Source organism: Centroberyx affinis, unplaced genomic scaffold (genome assembly GCF_046629955.1).
Source record: "Centroberyx affinis isolate AG114_WGS23_722 - 3 ecotype Tasmania unplaced genomic scaffold, CSIRO-AGI_Caff_v1 ptg006206l_1, whole genome shotgun sequence".
NCBI lineage: Eukaryota > Metazoa > Chordata > Actinopteri > Beryciformes > Berycidae > Centroberyx > Centroberyx affinis.
The window spans coordinates 1-22,833 of record NW_027283149.1 but is presented as its reverse complement, the minus strand read 5'-3'; the positions used below and the strand labels follow the sequence as shown (position 1 = coordinate 22,833).

Genomic DNA, 22,833 nt, shown 5'->3' with positions numbered 1-22,833 from the left:
GATAATCAGGGTTTATGTGGCAGATAAAGAGGGATAAAGAGAGGTAGAAAGAGAAAGACAGGGATGGAGGAAACTGCGAAAGTGCAAAGAAGACAAATGGGCTGGCCGTCCGTTTTGTGCGCACATCAGCCATTGTCTCCCGGCCCCATCCCCCTCCTCTGAGCATTGTCACGACAGCGCGTCGCCGGGAATGGCTTTATAGGGTCGGCTTGTACGGGAAAAAGGACATGTGCGCTCCGGAGGTCAGTCTCGAGGTCCGCAGCATGTGCAGTACTTCAGTCAGCCTATAGTATATCCATGAAAGCATGACAGCTATTTCACTGTGCGAAATAAGGAAAAAATGTGTCCTGCAGTGTGTGGATGCTGTTGAGCAAGTTATGAACAAGTTGCTCTTCTCTATTTATCAGTTCAGGCTCAAACTGTAAGCCACTGTCATAATTAAAAAGGCAGAATTGTCTTTCAATTCAATTTCAGTACAGCCATACTGAATACCTGCAGATGAAACCTGTCCTGAGACGACAAGAGCTAATGGTGATGACAGATTTACTGATTGACAGACAGACAGATAGATACATACATACTGTAGATATGAGCAATTTGAATTCAGCAGAGATTGCAGTTGATCGACGTGGATAACATAGTCGTCTATTAGACTGAATTTATCGTCATAGAGTCACATCATCACAGCACAGTCTCCTCCCTCTTCCACTCCAAGGCCTCCAGTGTGGCCTTCAGGGCCCCGATCTGGCTCTGGTGGCTCTCTGACATGGCTGCCACCCTCTGCTCCAGCCTCCACGCCTGCTCCCGGTACTTCCTGCGAGCGTTCCGGTACGAGCCCGTGGCTTTACTGAATAAAACAGAAACACCACCGAGAGACAGTAGTCAACACACTGCAGAGGTGGGGACTCGAGTCGTATGACTTGGACTCAGGTCAGACTCAATTCACAACTTTAATTACTTGGTTTCTGGTGACTTGGGACTTGACTTTGACTTGTACTTTGATGACTTGAAAAGGTTTCTAAAGTTTGGACCAAAGATCTTGTAGTTGTGTAAATGACGAATAATGATGAGAGACAAAATTGATGAGATTGTTCAGTTGAAACTGATTATAGAAATCAAACTCATGATGCACTTATCAAGTTTGTATCCTATTAAAACCATATTGCATTGAAAAGTCCTAGATATTTATTTTTCTTTAAGATATTAAATTGAACAGGACTCTTGATTTGTTCTCACTTGACTTGCTGTTCTACATTTAGGCTTGAGACTTGACATTAATGACATGGACATGACTTGGTAATCTACATTTAGACCTGGGACTTGATTTGAGATTTATGCCTCAAGACTTGAGACTGACTTGGGACTTGAGAAAGTTGACTTGATCACACCTCTGAGAGATACTGATACTTTTTAGCTTTTCACTCATTTGTTGTGGGGTGCAGAAAGAGACGAAGATGAACTGAGACAAAGACACACAGTCCTTTGAAAACCTTTCTTGAGACACGTACCTGTGAGCTTGTGTGAGCCGAGCGATCTGCTCCCCGCTGTCCCTCCTGCGGGAGGCGCTGTCTGAGACAGACGTGTCCAACGAGTCACGAACCAGAGCCAGCCTCCTCTTCAGAGCTTGTTCTCTGAGGAGAAAAAAACAGAAGAGCAGATGAAACACTCAGGCTCCCTGCTCACATGGAGCTGTAAGGGTCCTTGATGTTTCAATAAGAGAAAATGTCATTGGCAACCTATTTATTATGCTGTAGGTCTGGGTGAAAAAACACTCAAGATGTTTCCCCGCAGAAATTGTACATCTATGTATAGAATGTGTGTTTATCTGTATGTCTTCAGGCTGTGTCCTTGACTCCTGAATGAACAGAGTGTAGAGTATTAACACACAGCCATGCTTTTTACTGTAATCTATTCAGCATTTGAGGTCAATGAAGAGGATGCACTCAAAATAGCAAGAAATAAATGATTATTCACATTGCCCTCCCCTTCTTAGACCTGAAAGACTCTCACAGACTATTACGTCCAACCCCCACTGCTAATCAGCCATAGAAGAGAACTAGAAGCCATTTGTGTCCAAAGTCTGCATTTCTGCTGATAGTGTTCCTAAGCAACGGTCCAAAACCAGGCAACAGACGCCTGAAAGGATACATTTGCTACGTTGACTACCATCAGCTACCTTGCTTCCACTGTAAAGACACAGATTTGGCCAGAATACTTTACAATCCACATCACTCCTTATCAGGGGTTCCACCAGAAATTTGGCTCCTTGTGAAGAGTTAACAAAAAAGCCTAATTTGCAGACATGTGCCTTTTGGTGGATGCTTTTATTCAAAGCACCTTATAGTATGAGTGCAGAATTTTTTTTAGCAGGGGTGGCCCCAGAGGGAATCAAACTCCTAACCTTTGCAGTGTCAGTGCCATGCTATACCCACTGAGCTCCAGTATACAGGGCCGCTGTTTGAGAATTATTTGGGGGTTCCAATACTAGCCCACACCGATTGTGTCTGTCCTATAAACAATCCCTTTTATGAGCACAGAGTAATTCCTCACCTCTGCAGAACGGCCTGCAGCTCTCGCAGAACGGTCCTGTTCCTTGGCCCGGGGATGTCGGCGTCACCAGCCAGCTTAGCAGCATTCTCAGAGAGCCTCTGAAACGTAACATTCAATTAGGATTAGCTTCAAAGCTAGAAAGAAAACCTCCCCATCTTATTCCATATTCATTTAACAACTCGGTATACAAAGTGATTTCAAGGTTGCTTTTAAGTCCAAGGGAGAGAACAGAGCAGAACAGAATAGCATTTATTAAGCCACCTGGGACTCTATTGTGATTTGGCTGAAATAGCTGACAGGACTAACTCTATACAGATCAGTGAGTGTGCAAAACATGAGGGGCGCTTGGTCGGACCAGGTGGGTCCAGGTAAAAGCTATGACTGCTTACTGATTTCACCTATTAAATCCCCTCCAGCCACAAAAAAGAAATGCTGCTGAAGGGGAGAAGACGGGTTTAGAGGGATTTTTAACCCTTGAGACAACTGAGGCATGGATTCTGCAAATGTTCAAGCAATTCAGTATTACCAAGGTGTTCCTAATGGCCTGTGCACTCAGAACAAACCAGAGGTCCGCAACGCATTTCAGAAAGCTGTGCTAACCTAAAGTGTCTGTTTCTCATCCTTACTTCTCTAGCTCAGTTCATTCTGAATCTGCATTGTTTGATGAGGACAGAGGTGTGTAGCGCTGCAGAAATCTGTGCTGCGGTTTGCAGAACAGCCAGGCAGAAGACCTTGTGGAACCAAAATATCTCCCTTGGCCTGAAGGGATTCTGCTTTGGTAGATGTTTGATTTCCCGTGTGGGACATCCAGATTTGAATCCGGCCTGTCACACTAGACCAACCTTGCGCTCCCTCTTGCCTGGTTCACCTTGACTTGAAAACGACGGAGGTCTGTGTCGCCGCAGGAAGCCGTCCTACCTGTTGTTCAGTTTTGTCGTCCTGCAGCGCCTCTCTGAAGCTTTCGGAGAGGAGCGCTCCAGCTGCGTCCTGGGCCTTCTGGGCCATTAAACTCCAGTCCAGACACCTCCGCTCTTTCTCCGTGAGTCGGATTAGACCTCGCAGCTCTGACATCTCCTCCTGGACACAAACATGTATATATATATATATATGTTACACACAGATGCAAAGTATACATAACTGTTGTTGAACACATGAAAAAAGCACAAGATGTACATATTTTACCCCGATTTGCAAGTGTCACCTCCTCTTTAGAGGCTGTCAAGCACGTGGGATGCCTAATGAAACATTCCAAGGATAATTCAAATATTTTTAATGATTTGGGAAATATATTTTTGCCCTTTTCTGACCTTCAAGACCCAGTAATTAATCTGCTAATTAAGAACCACTTAAGCCATGCTTTACCAGTATCCTCTGTTTCTGTACTCTCCCACAAAAGGTCATTGCTCACTGATCTTACTAGATATGTGACATGGAGATCTGCCAGCAGTGTCTCATATACATGGATTATACAGTCAAAACTGTGTGTAATGGGATACTGAGCCCAAGGTAGTCTTTTCTCTGTTGATTCATCTGCAGTGTAATGTGGATTTTGCATCAAATGATGAGCCAAAAGAACTCAATATTTGGTTACAGCTCTTCATTGTCATCCATGTTAAAACAATGAGTATGTTTACATGCACACTAATAATCCCAATTAAGGCAATACTCCAACTATTGAAATATAAACACATTTATTTGATTATCTTTATCAGAGTAAAGACAGAGTGAGCACAACCTAATCTAGATTTCTGCTCAGTGTTTTCATTTTCACTCTGTGCATGTCAAAGGTCACAAGACACAGTAACCCGGATGTTTATATATGTTTACCTATAGACTGATTATTAAAGGAATCCATGTAAACCAGGTTATTTGAGCAATATTGTTACTTTGAGCCATGTATACATTGTAATCAAAATATTGACTTAAGCTGATTACTCCCAGTATTGATGTGCATGTAAACATACTCAATGACATCATGGCAAAAAGGCCAGCTTTATCTCACCGTCTCAGTGCTTGTAGGTTTTTGAAGTCAAGTAATTAAAAATGATTTTTTCAGGTGGCTGAAAAGAGTCTTGCTTTTTTATCATACAAACTGAGTTGTCATTCAGCTTATAAACACGTATGTACACGTACTACAACAATTATATTTAGCATAGATACATAAAAGCTCTCACCCTGACAGTGATGAGTTCGAGGAGCAGGGCAGCCTTCTCTTTCTTGGTGTCAGGAGGGTGGGTGTTGTGTTTTGCCCCGCGCCCCCCTCTCGGCCCAGCCAGGGTGCCAGTGTCGGGGCTCAGTTTGCCCTCTCCCCCTGGGCCAGGTTTAGGGAGACACACGGCTGCCCGGTCCCTCTTCAGACACTCAATTTGCTGACGGAGAGCGGCTTCTCGCCCCACCAACTCAGACGGCCTGCGTGGTGACACAGAGTTACTAGACAAAATAGGTGGAATAAAATGTGGAAGAAAAAGGTGGCCATATTGGAATTCAAAGTTTATCAGACATCTTTATTATTTTCATACTTCATTTTGTCATTCTTGATAGTTTTTCAGTTGAAATATTTAGCCAATGTGAAGTTGATCTCTGGTGGTGGAGCAAAATGTTACATGTGATATATGTGTCCTTCCTTCTTCCTGCATCCATCTTTTGCAATTTCAATCTGATCCATGAGGTTCAACATAAATTTTCCTTGGAACCATCCAATTTATACACTTTGTCACTGTACAGCTGCAGTGCTTGGCTGTATAAAGACTACTTTACACTACCTCTGCCCTGTGTGACTCTGTGTTTCCACCTCTTCTGCGCCCCCTGCTGTTGAGAAGGAGGTTGACAGCTCTTCAGTTCCCAGGTTCCTGAGCTGAGCTGATGGACTGCCGGGCTGCGGCCTGTCACTGACTGGCTCTGAGAAGAGGAAAACTCACTGTGAGGCTATGTTTGGAGGCAGAGAGGGTGTGTGTGTATGTGTGTGTGTGTGTGTGTGTGTGTGTGTGTATGTGGCTGTGTAAGAGTCTGTCTGTGTGTACACATACTTATATGTAAGTGCATGCATGTGCTGAGTTATAAACAGTTGTAGATGAGTGGTATTTAAACACCTGCTGAGTCTGTCCGAAGTGGAATGCTTTGCTGCTTCTCAGCCTCATGAAGCAACAGTAGCTCACTGTAGGCCTCTTCACACTCCTCACTGTCAATCAAAACCACGATAAGACAAACCCCAAACACACCAGAAGATAAGAACAAAAATAGATTTAGTTAAATTGCTGGTGTGTACTTATGCTTTTTCTTGGCACAGTTCCATTTATGAATTTCAGTCAAATTAATAGCATTATTGGCAGAGTATGTGTGTGTGTGTGTGTATATAGTACATGCTTGTGTGTGTGCAGACATGGCTTTGTACTGGCGTGACACGTGTGTTTTATGTGTGTACCAGTATCTGAGAGCCATCTGCAGGGCCGAGCAATCGGCCTCGTGTCTGCTCAAGGTCATGCTGATTTGCTCTGACTCTCCCTTCCTCCGCTCCAGAGCTGCAGTCAGCCGTTCGTTCCTCGCCTTCAGCCTCTCGATGCACCTGGGACACACGGAGGAGGAGGGGGGTCAGGAGCAAGAGGGAGGGAACACCTATGTTTAATAGACGGTAAACTTGAATGGCCAAGAATTCCCTGGTCAAAATATATATATATATTTTTTATTTTTCATTCACTCATGACATGAATGATGTTCTTGGATCCTGGAAGGTCAGCTAGCTAACTAGCTAACCTAGGTTAACTGTATGGCTAGATTGCTTTTTTCAGTTAGTAGCAAGAGTACTAGGCTTCATAATCCTAGCTACCTCCTCAAGTTTTACCCTTTGCCTTTTTCACTAGGCTTCAGGTTTACTTTGCCAGAAAAACTGTGGTTCTATGGCTCCGTATAAATGATCCCCTTAGGAATCACCTATACAGTATTTCAGGTTGATTATTCCATTATGTGAATACACACCTGAACTTCAGACTTACCTATTCAGTCTTTCAGTCTCACCCTCAAGGCTGATGGGGCTGGGACAGGGGCTGCCTAGCGAGGCGCTGGCTGAGCTGATGGAGGCCGATGGAGAGACGTCCCCGCCAGAGGACAGAGGTGACAAAGCTCTGCCGGTCCTTCTGAGGAGCAACGGAGAGCAAGGGACTGGAGGAGAGGCCCAGCCTGGACTCAGAGCCCCACCACTGGCAGAGCCCGAGGAAGAGGAGAGGCTGCCTGACCTCCAGGCCTTATGGAGACCCACCAACTAGAACACAGAGGAAGAGTCGCTACATTGATACTTGATGAAGCATGTTGGCTTTGAAGCCATGAATCATGGCACTCACATTTGACCAAAATGTGGGTATGTAAATTTATGGGTGAGTTTACTTCCAAGATGTTCTAACATGCAGAATCAACCATGTTACATAAGCCAACTCATTGTCTGGCATTACTTACTAATGATACTGTGGGTTAGGGTTAGGTTTAGGGTTAGTACAAACATCATCATTATTATATCATGCCTTTGGCTCCATAAACTGTTGTCAGGGATTTTACTTTAGGTAATTTACTCGCACTTCTTAAATCAATTGACCTTTTTACCTTTTTATGTTTCCCAACCACGCAGTATGACCCCCACCAGTACTAATGACAAAAACAACAGTGGCAGCAGAGTAATTAACCCAGTGTCGATCCCACCTTCTCCTGCAGCTTGTCCCTCTCCTCCTCCATCTGGCTGATGGCGCTCTGTGCTCCGTCTAGCTCCTGCTGGTGTCTCTGCAAGGTGCCTCTGAGAGCAGAGTTACGCTTGTGCAGATCCAGGATGTCCCTCTGGTACTGCTGACGCTCCTCAGTGGGCAAGCCCGATGGGTACGAAATCCCAAACTCTCTTTCCATCTCCTCCAATATCTGGAACCAGGGTGCAAATTTAATAAGGGGGATGATGGGAGGATGAAGGTAGAGAATGGTTTTCTTACACGTTTCTAATAAATCTGTCAAAACTATGCCAGACACAGCATTACTTGACTATACCAGGAAGAACATTTATGGCATTCTTGGGGTTTTGTAGTATCTTTATTTGAGATCAGCTAGGAATTTGTAGATTAAAAAATTTAAATAGTGATGGAACAAGGAATTAGTAAGTCGTTAGTGTTTTCAGACCTGTGTGGCCTGAACCCAGCTGTCCTGGGCTGCTGCGAGATGCTCTGTCTGTTTGTCCTGATCCGAGGCAGTGATGGGGACGGCCCAGGACCTCCTGCAGCTGATGGAGTCCTCCACTGCTGAAAGAACCTGCTGCAGTTTTGACCACACAGCACCGCTGCCCCCTAGAGGGAGAAAAGTAGAGGTGCAATCAGTCTTTCATTTTTAGTTCAAGTATAGTTTTGTTTTGTGCAGGTTATTGCAGTTCAGTATAGCTGAGCACATGCATTGTGAAACGTGCAGCACAAAAATTGTTTTAAGTTATGAGGAAGACTTAATTTGATTTACATAATGGGACTTAATGTAGTTCTTATTCAATGTCCTTAGATACAGGGAGAAGCAGTTTTATATTCTGCCAACCAGAATAGTTTCTTCACCACAAATGAAGAAACACATGGATATTGTGATACACAGAAGTGAGAGAAGTTGCTTTTCCCATTCTCAGCTTACTGTGCATCTACACATAGCCACACTTTAGTGAGTTACTTGCTTTTCTTTAAGATGACTTTTTGCCTTTCACGGACTATGAACAAGTCTTTAAAATAATACAGTGGTTGTTCTTTTGGAAAAAAAATATTGTTTTTGGTTTGGCCTGGTGGGGAAAAAATCTCATCAGCACAATGCCACATAAGTGCACAGTATCCAGAGATTGATGAGGGACTGCTGGACGGAGGCAAAGTCATGCTGTGAAGCCTGTGCCAACCTCTGTTGGTTACTGGAGGTTTAGATGTGGTACTGGAGGCAGTGTTCCTGTCTGGGCTGCAGCTGACCGGCCCGGGGGTCAGGAGGGCTGCACCCAGAGGCCTGGATGGTCCTGCTGGTTTAAGGTCCGCTGGTTCACTGAAGAACAACAGTAGCAAAACATTTCTGCAGTTCTATTTTGAGACCATCTAACTGACCCAATGCATCATTCATTGATTCATTCATAACTTTGATGGAGAAATGTATGAGAGCAAATGCAGGTTTCCCAGTTCCCACAAAAAGACTATTCAGGGTGAACTCACATTTCACATTCATTCAGATCAATCTTATGGATCTCGTTACATATTACCTTGGTGCCTTTAGTGCCCCCATTTTCTTGTTGAGTTCAGCGATGATGCTGAGCAGGGTGCCCACCTCAGCCTCACACTGGGCCAGCTCTGCTGCTGAGGGCTCAGCAAGGCAGGGTCCAGGGTCACGGCCTACAGGGTCAAGGGTCATAAGGTCGTTTGGGGTCATCACCTCTTTGCCACACGCCGACCCAGCATCCAGGCTATCACATCTGACCAGGTTGGAATCCTGCGGGTAAATGGAGACATGTTTGGATGATTTGGATCATAAGGTAATAACTTGGTCATTATTTTAGCATAAATGTGGAGTTTTATGTTTCTGGGACGACATAACAAAGTTCCAGCAAATATTTTCTATTTTCCTTCGCAGTTTTGGTCATTTGTATTTGAATATATGTATACAAACCACTTGTGAATAATCATGCTCCAGTGAAGATGGGTTCATGATGAATAATCCCTCAATATGTATCGATACATAAGAAGTGTGTTATGCTCTTGAAACACAGACTGCCGTTGCACTTTTTAGCAGCTATTGTTTTGAGCAGCGGAAAAGGAGGAAACTGAAACATCCTGAGACACAGCTTCCTGCTCAGAAAGTATTTGTGGGCCAAACCATCTTTCGCTGAGAGCGTCAACTAAATGCTTAAAATGTACAACAGAAACTGAGAACAAATCTCACACTCTCTAATTCTGCTATAAACTAGATCCATAGCCTGTAATTAAGCCAAAATGACACACGTTTGCAACTTTCATATTTTTCTCATAAGGATTTCAATGTCTGTTGTACAGGCATGTGATCAGATGATCGGTCACATGTATCAGAATGAGAATCGTAATCACTTTAATCGCTAAGACAGTTGGCAATATCACACACCAAAAATCCTGCTGATAATTTTGTAACTCAGTCAAAACATTCAGACTTAACAAAACAAGGTACTATAATTCCTTATAATTTCTAGATCATTTATTTAGACATGTTCAGCAAAATCTAACATTTTAGTAACTCACTTGAGAGTGTGACAGGTTTGCTGAACACCATCAAAATCTCTCAGTATTTGTTATGCTATGTCTGCTTTACTCAGTAGACCTGTGATGCCATCCACCAGGTGATGCAACACTCAGTGTGTGAAGTCACACATTTTCAAGCCAAACATAAAAAGCACTTGATAATAACTTACCTCCATACTTCAGATCTCTGTGTCAACAGCTGTGATTCAGTGCCTATTTCTGCTATTCACTGTCTACAATTAAACTTATGAAGAGCGGTGCACAGTCGAGCTGTCCCTGCTATCCTGTTGTTTTGTATAATTATACCTTCCAATAGTTCTTCAGTCTCTGCTGCAACCTACTGCCAGCCTGTCTGCCTGAGAGTCTTGTCCTGTCCCTGCTTCTCTCTCTCTCCCTCTCTCTCTATGCCCTCCCCTCGGTTTCTCTCAGTCTCACTACTTCACTGTTTAGAAGAAACTTTGCCTTTGTCCCCCTAAATTCTTGTCCTCAGGGTATCACTGAGACAGACATTGTTTGGCATGGTGAGTGAAGTGAGTGGAAACACTCAGACAATCATCCCCACCCATTCCCCATCACATTGTATCCCTTCCTGTTTTGTCCACAGATTGTTAGCGTCTATGCCCTTTTAATAGCGGCATAGCACCAGTGATGTGAGTATATATATCTGCACCTCGGACTGAAAACAGCTGAAATATGTAATATGACATGTAACTTGAAATATGTATGTGGCCACAATTAGTTTGCACCTTGTCCACTGACTTAATGTTGGTGGTAAAAGGTAATTCTCATCTCTTTGTCTACTGCAAAGATTGGATCATTTATGTTTATTTTACCAACACTGAAGGAATTAAGCCATGGGACTGCTCCAGATTCTGCAGAAGTCTTCTGCCAGGTTACTAACTAAAACCAAACATGATCTAAACAGGAACATATTACTCATCAGATTCTCTACACTGACTGCCTGTTAGTTTTGTGATTTGTTATTTACAGGACCAGTAGTTAGTTTGTTGTTCTCCATTAGCCTGCAACCATTTTGGATATCTAAACCAAACACACAGACACAGAATTATGAGAGATTTTGTCTGTAAATTCTGTAAGTTTGTAAATTTACCAACATACTGCAATTAGCTTGCTCTTGAGAGAGTAAGGATTCAGGATTTGGCATTTTTTGTCAGTTATACTGCTACTTTAACTAGTAGGCTACTACTACTACAACTAGGCTACTAACTGGCTACTAGGCTAATACTGCCACCTCTACTACTACTACTATTACTTGTAGCCTACTACTGCTGCTACTACTACTAGCCTACTAGTACCACCTGCAATACTTCTACTACTAGCAAGTAGATTTAATAATATCTATTCAATTTGTACCTGTACTACATTACCCATAATGCCATCGGTCAGTGCGGTTCCTGATTTGACTACTTCCAGGGAGGAAGTTGTCCGTTCAAAACAAATGTTAGCTCGTTCTTGAAATATATTGCAACTTTCAATGAGTTATGCGTTATTTGAAATTATAGAACTGTAATAGTTATCACGTAAGTGCGCTTATTCATTTAATTCATTGATTTAAACACAAAACATTTCATCCTTCGGGGGTTGTCCGTTTTAATGTAATTTCTGTTAGAAGTTGCTACAGCTAACGTTAATGCTAACAGCTAAGCTTGCTACTGCGCTGTCATCTCCTAACATCACCTTGCCATACCAGTGCAGATTATTGTGCCGCCTCGACTCGCTTTCAGGCTTTCTGGACGCGCTGGTCTCAGCCTGACACCAACAAATAGTTAATATGAATCACGTAGTGTGAAAAGCTAATGTAAAGCATCACAGAACTGGTCATCCTAGCTTTACCCAGTGCTTTTTGGTTATCAGGAGAGAGTCAGAACTTTGGTTTGTTTTGGATCTCAACACACAGATACAAATTTTATTTAACGTCAGTGTAGCCTATATTTTTGTAGATGTAGGATGTGGGGGGTAATTCTGAGACCCAGCTGCTCTCCTGTCCCAATTCTACAATCAGTTCCAGTAGTTTGTTGCAGTTCAAGAATGGCTCTAATTTGGATATTTATATCATGATATATGGACAACTGTGCTGCAGTTGTTTGCAATTTTTGGGGGCAGGCTGAGGAAGAAGGCCACATGATGAGTTTTCATTGTATTTACATTTTTCAATCTGTGGGGATTGGAAACCACCACGGCTAAATTAATGTAAAGGAAACTCTGACTAAAGTTATTAACAAGTTTATCTGCATTACTCAACCAACCAGCTCAATATCTCTATTTCCCTATAGCAACCTGTGTATCCATGGAGACCCCAGAGCCTGGCCCTGCGGACGGAGAGGAGCGCCTGGTGGAGCTGCGGCCTCGGACACGCTCCAACCCTGAAGGCGCTGAAGACCGTCGCAGCAGCACGGGCAGCCTCGGGGGCAACAGCAACCCCAACACCCCTCAGCCTGCGGTGGGCAGCCGCGTCGAGGGGGAGGGCGAGGCCTCAACCAGCGACAGTCCCCCTAGTTCCACCACCACGACCGTCTCGGCAGCCACGGCCCAGACCGCGGCCCCTGCCGCAGTGGTGGCGGCTGCTGCTGCTAACGCCACAGTGCCGCTGTCGACCGCTGCTGTTGCAGCCAAGGAGAGGCCGAAGCCCGCGCAGCAGCAGACGCCGCTGACGACCCCCATCCCTCCACCAGCAGAGTACCAGCTCCGAGCCCCCCGTGTCAACTGCCCCGAGAAAGTGGTAAACCAGATGTGCTCCATAAGATCTATGTGTGAATGTTTGCAACACAGGTACTGACAGTAATCTTCTTCTCTTCCTTATGACAGATCATCTGCTTAGATCTTTCAGAAGAGATGTCTTTGCAGAAGTTGGAGTCTTTTAATGGGTAAGCTGTAGTTAACTTTCATTCCTCAGTGCCCAGTATTTGGTAATTGTCATGAATGAAAGAAAAGAATCCAGGAAAAAGCTCCTTTTACACTAGCAACATGGCTATCTAGTCTTGAGTTTGATTTGATGGATGCATGCCTAATTTCTCTGTCTTTCCCTTCAGGTCTAAAACCAATGCCCTGAACATATCTCAGAAGATGATTGAGATGTTTGTCAGAACAAAACACAAGATTGACAAGCGCCATGAGTTTGCTCTGGTTGTAGTGAATGATGACGCTCTGTGGGTGAGTCCAGGAGATTTTTTTAATCTGGTCCAAGTCTCATGTAAAAATGTCTTTGAACTTTGCAACTGTGAACATGTCTCGCACTTCACAGGAATATTATCTCCTTTTCTCTCGTTCTGTGTGTGTGTGTGTCTCAGTTGTCAGGCTTCACCTCTGACCCCAGGGAGCTGTGCAGCTGTCTGTATGACCTGGAGACCAACGTGTGCGAATCCTTCAGTATCCTTTCTCCCAAAACTGACTCTCAAACCCTGTCACAATCTCTCTGAAAATGGAAGATTTCCCACCATCAAATGATAAAACAGTAAATCAATTCTTGGTGGCTACGGTTTTTTCCTTAACTTTCCTCTTTAGACCTGGAAGATCTTCTTAATGTAATGTAAGTACTGTCCAATTACAGACTTTTTAAAAAACCTACAGTATAATGCTACCACATGTGAAACGTTTTGGGTTAAAAAAAAAACACATGAAAGTAACATGAAAGCACTCAAACTGAGTCGATCCCTTCCTCTGCTGCCTTTGTAGCCGTCAGAAGATTGAGCTGCCACTGATGGAGAATATTCAGACCATCCCTCCTCCATATGTGGTGCGGACTCTGCTCATCTACAGCCGGCACGCAGGACAGCTGCAGTTCAACCCCTCCGAGGCTGTTAGTGTAAGGATGACACTGCTGGATATCTGCTGTCTTTCTCTCTCTGCCAGCTATACTGTATACCAAGCATGAGAGCATGAACAGCATACCGTACAATGAACTGAAGGCCTCACCGTTCTTTTGTCCTCCTACAGAAAATGCTGCAGTCTCCGTACTTCTTCTTTGATGTGGTCTACCTCCACAACGGGGCGGAGGAGCAGGGGGAGGAGAGCAGCTGGAGGGTGAGTGGAGAAGCGGATGAAGGGCGGAGAAGCAATTCTGATCATGTACAGTTACATAACAGATGCTGTAGTTGGAACAAGTTTGCCTGGTCTGGCCTTTAAGTGTGGTGCATGATTAGAGATCTACAGTAGTACCAGAAAACATCAAATAGACATCTGGTATCAATAACAGCCTGTCTGTTGCTCGCTTGAGAGAGCTTCATATGTTTGCAAAGAATTTATTGAAGTACTTATGGATGTCTCACAGTAGTCTGAGTTAGCATGAGGAGTGGGGAGTGATGTTGTCAGAACTTAATTAACTGGAATATTACAACTTTTCACATGACAATATTAGATTAATGATGAACCAATTAGTCAGTCGATAATAGTTTTCATAATTTATTAATCGTTTTGGTAAGTTAAAAAAAAAAAGCAAAAAGCATGGAGACAGTTTGCAGAAGCATTTTTCTTTGAAATTTAATTTCCAGCACCTGTAGTGAGTATGGTAGCTTCCTATAGTCATGTATCAAGTAAAAATACTAAACATTTGCTGGTTACAGCTTCACAAATGCTAAGATTTGTTTCCTTTCTCCATTTGATATCATAAAATGAATGCTTGGTTTTTTTTGGGCTAAATAAGCAACTTTAAAGCATCACTTTGGGCTCTGGTAACTTGTGATGGGCGTTTGTCTTTATTTTTGACATTTTATAGACTAAATGATTAATTGTTTAATAAAAAATTATTCATAATGAAAATAATCATTAGTTGCAGCCCTAGACAATATAATGTAATGCACTGGGATGTTCCCTAAGTGCTGCATTGCAGCAGTCTCCTATTCTCCTGCACTCACTGTATTTCTGTTTTCTCCAGGACAACTACACCTCGTTCTGCAATCTGGACACCAAGGGCATGTGCTACCGCTTCGAGGTTTCCCTCAGCGGACCTGCCATCGAGCTGCACAACTGCATGGCCAAACTTCTGTCCCACCCTTTACAGAGGCCTTTCCAGAGCCACGCGTCTTACAGCCTGCTGGAGGGGGACGAGCCCCAGGACGTCGAGGCTACTGTCTAACACCTGGCTCACTCACAAAGCCCTGTTCACATGGGAAATGCACAAACACTCTGTAGTTTATCAGTGAAAGGTTGGGGTTTCCCAAATGCAGCTTACCTCTGGGTGAATTTTTTTTCCATTATCTCACAATGGAGCAAAAATGATCTTGGTGTTAAGGTGATTTTGGGAAAACCAGCCCAGATTCTGAGGAGACAAGAGGGTTTATGCAGAGTTCTCTTCCCGCCAAACACTGACTGAGGTGATTGAGTGATTGATTGATTGGTTGATCTAGCCTGGGAGCCTGCTGTGAGCTGTAAAACTACTGGGTGACTGTTGGTGATGGGACTTCAGAACTGGATGCCCGAGGACTGAGGAGTGGGACACGAAGAAGGAGAGGAGGAAGTACAGCATAAAAAAAGAAAGAACAATGGTTAAAGATGAGCCTGGGACTTTGTTAAGCCTACTCCCTAACCATTAGTTTTTTCAGGCAAATCTGCTCACACTGATCTCTTTGTAAGTCTTAAAGAATGCAATCCATGTAAACAAATCTGCAATACCTGTGACCTTTTACCACGACTGACTGTTTGAGACTTTGCAGTAACAAAATCTAGTATGATATAGGACCTACTATATCACAAAGGTTGTTGTATGATATATTTTATCTTATACCTACACCTTCTATAATACTGTCTTTTCATCGTAGTCGGTAATTTCCACCTTTGTTGCCTGTTTTAATGTAATTTTTTTTATTTTATAAGGAGTTGTTTTTAATCATTTGTTCACTTCTCACTCTTATAAGTTACGGAGACAATGAAAGAATGTACAGCAATGTAGGTGTGGCCTTATTAGATCTGTCTTTTCTTTGACAATTATCTCTGTAGGGTTGATGGGTTGAATCGTGAAAATGGCACCTAATACTGCCGATCGGACTGCACTTGAAACACATTGTACAGATGTCCATTTTAAAGCTGTTTCTCGAAATTAAAAGATGCATGTTTAATGTCTTTTTTTTTTCTGCATGTTCGTCCATGGATTTGATGTTGCATTTTGTGTTGGTGCTTTCTACGCTTTGGTCAGGTGATGGCAGCATAAGCCCTCTAGAGATGAGGTTAGTTAGTCTGACTGAACTCAAAAAGCCTTGTCAGAGACCTGCTGTGGTGTTGGAGGTTAGAGAGTAACATCCTATGTCTCATATTTCTAGCGGCTCACCAGCTTATGTTCCAAAGTGGCAATTTTGATAAATATCTTTGTATGTTGCCTTTTTTTTTGGCAAAAGCTACACAAGTTGTCATCACTTTCAGGGCTTATGATTTGTATTATGAGTTATGTCCTTTGAATGTCCTCAAATGCAGAAATTTCCACGTCTTAAGTTCAAGTTCTTACCACTATAGCTGCAAACGACATGAATATGTTTTCAAGTGTAAAGACACATTTTTCTTTCATTCTAAAGGTGCCCAGTTATCTTAATAAGTGTTTTTATCTCGGTCTTAAAGCGATAGGTTTCCTGTTTTTGTTCAGAAGTTTATCAGATCTCTGCCCCAACTCCTGATACTCACTCATTTTCTGTCACTCCAGCATACCTTCATAAATTAGGTTTTCCGGTGAGGACAGGTTGTCAGGGAGACAATGGGGAGCAGGAAAACCCCGGGCTCAGAGGACTCTTCCCCTTTCACACCCCTCCCAGACGGACCCGGCTGTTCCTCACGTCATCGCCGCAGATAACAGCCTGGGGGGGATCAAATGTGTCCGCTGCCGCCTGTACTGCAGAGAGTATTTGTTATTCCCTGAAGAATGACAGGTCCCTATTGTTTATATTTTTTCACTCCTCCACTGCCATGCCTGCTTTCCGCGCTTGCTTGGGACAGGATATGGTGGGTTTTGTGTTGGTTTTTTCCCCATACACGTTTACATTGTTCATCGGCGTCCAGTGGAATGTGATCAGGAATTCTGTGTCATTCTGCAGTAGTTATATTTGTGTCTGGCACGGATGAGTGATCTTTCCTGGTTTCTTTTATATATCGCATGCAGGGCAGGCAGTAAAATATGTGTGTCAATCTGGTTTCCATCTGGTCATGTTACTGTAACTGATGGCACCCCATGAGCAATGACATGATCATTTACTGTGTAGGCCTACTGTACAGCACCTAAAACACAAATATTACATGTTACAGTTTTCCTCATTGCGAGACGATATAACAACCATTAATGCACATCATTACCTAAAATTCTGTGTTTTTTTTTGCTATAAATCTTCTGATTGTCGCAGCTGGAGTGACAGCAGATGCATCAGTCAACTTTACTCGAGTCCCAAGTCAGTCTCAAGTCATGAGGCACAAGTCTCAAGTCAAGTCCCAAGTCAAGTCCAGGTCATTAATGTTAAGACTCAAGTCAAGTCAAGTCTCAAGGCTAAATGTAGAACACTAAGTCAAGTCAGAGCAAATCAAGAGTCCAGTATCAATTTAATATCTTAAAGAAAACTAAATATCAAGGACTTTTCAATGCAATATGGTTTCCACAGGATAAAAACGAGTTGTCTGCTGGAACAAATCTCATCATTTTCAATCTATCTCATTTACATAAACACAAGATCTTTTGCCAAGACTTTAGAAACCTTTTCAAGTCATCAAAGTACAAGTCAAGTCTCAAGTATTCTCTTCATGCATCAAGTGAAGTCTCAGGCAATTAAAACTGTGACTCAAGTCTGACTTGAGTTCAAGTCATGTGACTCGAGTCCCCACCTAGTGATAACTTGAGCAGCGGAGCAGCAGGAGCCTGTGATTGTGACAGGGGTCGATGAGGGAGTGGAGGGGAGGGGAGGGGAGAGAGGGAGGGGAGGGGAGGGGAGAGGAGGGGAGGGCCAGGATGGACTGGAAGTGTGCCTCTAGCAGCATTTATAAACAGGGCCCTTTTGCCCACCTAAGGGTCATTGTTTACATCCATCCATAGATGCCATTTCTGCCTCTAGGTTTCTGCACTCTGACAGTGGGAGAGCTGTAGAGGAGAGGAAACTAAACGTACCTCAGGTTATTTTCCATTTCAGCTCGACAGTCACCGTCTTGAGGCTTCAGCACCTGTTTAGCAGAGAGGAAAAGCATCGAAGGGGAAACCTCACGGATCTTAAACAACTGAAGCATTCTAACAGCCATGTACAGCACCAGCTACTCCCGGGCCAAGTTCGGCCTGGAGGCGAGGGAGCCCCTCCACAAGCCCAAAGGGAAGAGCTGCGGCTACTACATGAGGATCGTCTTCTTCTTCTCCTCTCTGATCCAGTCTCTGATCATCGTCAGCCTGGTGCTGTTCCTCATCTACGGACAACCGGAGAAGGCTGCCGAGGAGAAGAGGGTCAAGGTCAGTCTTTTGATCTTTATTTACACAGAAACTTTACACAGAAAAAAAATCTTATCTGTAACCCTTTGTTGTAAAGATCAGACCTTTTCATAGCTGTGCTTCAAACAGTGAAAAAGGATGTTTCATGTGATTTCTTCCTGCTCAGAAAGCCTGTAAAGATCAGATCTGTGCCTTAAAGAGTAAATCCAGATCTTTTGTGGCAGTGTGAAATCCACATTTGTCAGTTATGAAGAGACTTATGACATCAAGAATGACACAGACTTATTCCTGCTGTGGCCTTTGATCTAACCCTCCATCTAAATCAGTGTGTGTGAACGCAGCATCAATCATCACTCTAGCTTTCTTTCTTTCTTTGTCATTTGACAGCATTTTGTAAACCTGTTACCAGCAATATACTGTATATACAGTGATGATGATGAATATGAATTATATATTGTGTAGGAGCTGGAGCTGAGCTTCAACAGGCTGAGCGGGGACCACATCAAGCTGAGGAAGGAGAAAGGGGAGCTGGGAGCTCAGCTGGGAGCGCGCACAGCCGAGAAAGCTGCTCTGGAGAAAGAGATGGAAAAGTTCAAGGCTGAAGCCAACAGCACAGTCGTCCTGCTCCAGCAGAAACTAGTGAGTCGATTTCACCAGGCTGTCATAACTAATATGAATATTGATTCAGTATGGACATTTATTGAATGGTCTGAGTACCAGATATTTAATGTTGAATTAAATTTTTTATCGCCTCTATAATTATTCTCTTAATAATTCTCTAAATAACTCTTAATTAGTCTTTCAAAAATTCTCTTTGTAACAATAAGAACAAAAATCAAAGTTAAAGGTAATATTTTTTTTACCATGTGTTTATTTTGCAAATTAAACAAGATGATTATTTCCTGTAAGTATTGTTGTAGTTTTTCAAAGGGTCAGCATGGTAGTAAAATATGACCCTCAAATCGTTAATCACACAGTCTAAGACTTTCAACCGCGAATGAATGAAATGCAGTTTACTGCACCAACCTGGAATAGATATTTAATTAACCCTGTAAATGCTGATGTTTTTGTGCTTTCACAGATGCAGTGTGAAACAACTAAAAGGCTGGCTCTGACCCGCTCCCCACCCGTGTTAAACTGTCCCACCACCCCCATCCTGCCCCCTGTTGTTGTCACCACTGGCAGTACGTACTTTTTTGGGGGAATCTATCTTTTTACCAGCAACTGAAGGCCTAAAGCTGTGATGCTGTTGCAATACAGTGAAATTACTCAACACATTTCATTGCATCATTCATTTTGCCCCTAGCGCTAATGAATATGTGTGTAGAGATTAAAGTTTAAGTGGATAGGACACAGCAAAGTAAAAATGGGCTGATTAATAATAGTGCATTTATTCCCTGTTTTCCCCTGATCTCTCCAGGTGAGGTGAAGACGCTGCAGAGCCTCAACGCCCAGCAGAGAGCTCTGATAAACCTCATCGAGGCAAACTTCACCCAGATGGTCCAGTATCTGAGCCACGAGAGGGACAACGCCCTCAAGGACCGAGACACACACCACCAGGACGCCATCGGCCTGCGCAGGGACAACATCAACCTGAAGGACCAGCTCACTACCTACACCAGGTACTGTGTGTGTGTGTGTGTGTGGGTTCACCTGTCTATCTGTATGTATGCAAACAATTTAGAAACAAATGCATACTTTTGTTTTGATTGATTTTTGTCCAGGAAGTGCAAAGAGGACTTTGTCCACTCTCTGGAGGGCATCCAGACGGTGACCAGCGATTTCCTGACGAGGATCAACAGCCTGTTTCCCCACCAGCTGACCTTTCACCTCACCTGCGAGAAGCAGCAGGAGCAAATGGAGAAGATCAGAAGCAGCTGCACGAACCTGTCCAGAGACATGGAGGACAAGTTCCAGAAGTACTTAGACAACGTGGGCAACAAGGTGTGTGCGTGTGGTGTGTTTGGTGATTTGGTGATTTTTCTCCCCACCTTCCACCCAATGCATGCTGGGATTGGCTCCAGCACCGCACTGAAAAGGATAACACGGGTAGAGTGAATGAATGAATGAATGAAATACCTTGACTTAAAGGTTTCCCATAGATAGAAACTAGAAGAGACCATATACAAGGCTGATTAGAGTTCAGTCTATTCCAGTCCCTCTCTGGCTGACCCTCCTTTAAAGTTGATGGAATATTCCAGAGACAAACGGTGCTGGGAAACCAGTTTCTCAAGGGAGGAAGTCCACGCACCGCACCGTTGATGATAAATCTAGCTAAAGAGACAGATGACCTCAGAGGCGAAGACAGGGTCAGAGTGGGGCTGACGTGTGTGTGGTGCTGCTGATGAAGCATAGTGCAGGCCAGGCGACTACCACACATGTCCTCAGCATGTGTGTTTTCTCTCTTTAAACCAATAGTTCATTTTAACACGCAGCTTGACACAGTGGGCTCCATTAGGGGTCGACTTCCAACATTTGCTGCTGCTGAAGTGTGTATTATCCATGTGTGTTCAAGCTTCTTTCTGACCTTTATCAGTAATTTCCAAGCAGGCAAAATTAAAACACCAAAAAAGTTATAACTTACTTAACTTGAAAATCATTCATTATCTGCCTATATCCCATTGATTCAGCATTATATGTAGTGAAACATCATTAGCAATCAATCAATGTCACAGGTCTTAGACAATTGATGCAGAACAAAACATTAACCTGTTGCCTCTGTCTCTCAGGGAGCCATTGTCATCTTTTCATCAACCCTACAGCACATACTCCAGTGTGACGTTGAGGAAAATGAACATTAACAAACACTTAACATTGTTCTGACATTCTACAGTCAGATAGACAGAAATAGACACATAGTAAACAAAAAACAGCAACTATTGTCTGAAGGCACCATCTGGAAACACATTTGGTTCATCCTGGGGCTCAGCAGACCATGTGCTCTCTCTCTCTCTCTCTCTCTCTCTCCTTCTCTCTCTCTCCCCCTCTCTCCCATCCTGCCTGTCACATTCCACTGCACACTGTCTACAAAAGCAAAAGCAAAAATGACATTTAAAACAAAATCTGCCATTTTATATAAGCGTCGGTTGAAAGGAGCATTTATCCGAACATCCCTGCCATCTTCCATCCAGGTGGCCGACATCCAAGCCCAGTCCAGTCGGCTGGAGGTGCAGAACACGCACCTGACCTCCAACCTGCAGCAGTGTCAAACCGACTGCAGCAAGGCGGCCACCGAGGCCAGCAGGCTGCAGCGGCTGGCCCAACAGAACCATGACAAACAGGTAGATAACTACTGTGTATGGGTGTGTCTGAATGATGAAGGCTTAAATCAAATTAGAACATCATTGCAGAAGAAAGACATTTTTACAGTTTTTTTTTTCTTCTTAACACAGTTTTCCATTTAAATGTGATACCTGCATATTTTGTTCAGATGGAGACTTTGCTGATTGAGCAGAACCGGCTGAGAGAGGAGAAGAAGCTGCAGACAGACCGCCTGAATCTGAGGGAGAGAGAAGTTGAGAGCCTGAAGGGGAGGCTCACTGCTCAGGCCAACTGTAAGGTAATGCATGGATGACAAGTTGTTTGCTCTGCACATTCATACAAAGGGAGGTTAGGGGAACCTTGGTCCATTGGGGGCAGATAGTTGTTTTTGTTGGGAGTGCACCAGTAAAACATCAACCAAGGCTGGTGAGAATGATGAAATATCCCCATAGTGGTAACATTCATGATTTTTCATCAAAGGCAGTTGTGGACAAGTGGTTCTTTTATCCTACTAATGGTAGTCTGGCTAAAGTGAGGATGTTGCCTCTCAGCTTTTTAATCCTTATTTAACCAGACTAATTGATTAAAAAGATTCTTATGCATGGCAGTGGTTGTACACTCTCTCCAGTAGGGCAGCTGGTGGTTTAGCGCCTTGCTCAAAGGCACTTTGACAGCGGGAGGAGAGACTCATCTATTTCCTCCACCCAGATTTTCCAAGCCAGTCTGGGGATTCAAACCGGCAACCATCTGGCCAAAGCCCCACCTGTTTAACCTTCAGCTTATTGCTGCCCTCATAAGACTGATTGTCTTGTGGCCAGCTTTATGTAACATATGGACAAGAGCACCCTCCACCCATCTGCCCTATAGTGAGATTTATCCCCAGTGATCGTAGAGACGACAGTGCAGAAAGAAGAAGGTGCATGAGTCAGCAGAAAAGAGGAATCTGAGGGCAGCAGCAGGAAGGGATGGACAGACCAGATAACAGGAGGAAACAGAACCAGGCATTTTTTTTAAGTTCATAAGTTCACAAAATTCCCCGTTTTAAATCCTTTCTATCGTTTCTAGGAATGAGAGTACAGTGCTTTGTTTGTGTAGGTGTACACGCACAGTCTGAGCAAGCATGTGAGTGTCTGATGTTAAATGATGTGAAATAATAATACTTTTATATAATCTCATAATGTGTTTCCAGCCTGGTGTCCCTAAACCTGCCGGCCTACAGGCGGCCCCGTATCAGAGCAAACAGACTGTGGCCAACTGGCCTGTTATTGGAGCACCAGGCATCAGCAAAACTCCAACGGTACGCTGACGTTTTATATTAGAATAGATACCTGTTAAGATTGTTATATATACATATATACAGTATATATATATATGTATATA

General features: G+C 43.5%; 3 protein-coding genes across 5 annotated transcripts; 2 read left to right on the top strand and 1 right to left on the bottom strand.

Moving 5' to 3' along the window:
• Positions 1-539: 539 nt before the first annotated feature.
• ushbp1 (Usher syndrome 1C binding protein 1) lies at positions 540-10,209 on the bottom strand. Of its 3 annotated transcripts, none has more exons than XM_071512274.1 (14): positions 9,965-10,209; positions 8,789-9,015; positions 8,441-8,577; positions 7,699-7,862; positions 7,237-7,446; positions 6,540-6,805; positions 5,972-6,112; positions 5,640-5,728; positions 5,313-5,448; positions 4,725-4,980; positions 3,469-3,627; positions 2,551-2,648; positions 1,509-1,631; positions 540-847 (listed from the first exon to the last, which is right to left on the bottom strand). In XM_071512274.1, exons 1-14 carry the CDS (start codon positions 9,968-9,970, stop codon positions 682-684), a joined length of 2,178 nt encoding a protein of 725 aa, XP_071368375.1. In that variant the 5' UTR covers positions 9,971-10,209; the 3' UTR covers positions 540-681. The 3 variants fall into 3 exon arrangements, with proteins under 3 accessions (XP_071368375.1, XP_071368371.1, XP_071368374.1); XM_071512270.1 differs by lacking the exon at positions 9,965-10,209 and adding an exon at positions 9,193-9,326; XM_071512273.1 differs by lacking the exon at positions 9,965-10,209 and adding an exon at positions 9,193-9,326 and having other exon boundaries at positions 4,725-4,959.
• Positions 10,210-11,228: 1,019 nt separating this feature from the next.
• On the top strand, positions 11,229-15,851 carry babam1 (BRISC and BRCA1 A complex member 1). The gene is made up of 9 exons (XM_071512275.1): positions 11,229-11,335; positions 12,089-12,534; positions 12,621-12,679; positions 12,845-12,965; positions 13,103-13,181; positions 13,317-13,341; positions 13,488-13,617; positions 13,749-13,835; positions 14,686-15,851. The coding sequence occupies exons 2-9, from the start codon at positions 12,103-12,105 to the stop codon at positions 14,884-14,886; spliced, it is 1,134 nt and encodes a 377-aa protein (XP_071368376.1). The 5' UTR covers positions 11,229-11,335; positions 12,089-12,102; the 3' UTR covers positions 14,887-15,851.
• A 1,981-nt stretch (positions 15,852-17,832) lies between these two features.
• Positions 17,833-22,759, top strand: plvapb (plasmalemma vesicle associated protein b). The gene is made up of 8 exons (XM_071512268.1): positions 17,833-18,213; positions 18,655-18,831; positions 19,274-19,376; positions 19,613-19,814; positions 19,917-20,136; positions 21,324-21,473; positions 21,623-21,751; positions 22,643-22,759. The coding sequence occupies exons 1-8, from the start codon at positions 18,010-18,012 to the stop codon at positions 22,757-22,759; spliced, it is 1,302 nt and encodes a 433-aa protein (XP_071368369.1). The 5' UTR covers positions 17,833-18,009.
• The last annotated feature ends 74 nt before the right edge of the window (positions 22,760-22,833 follow it).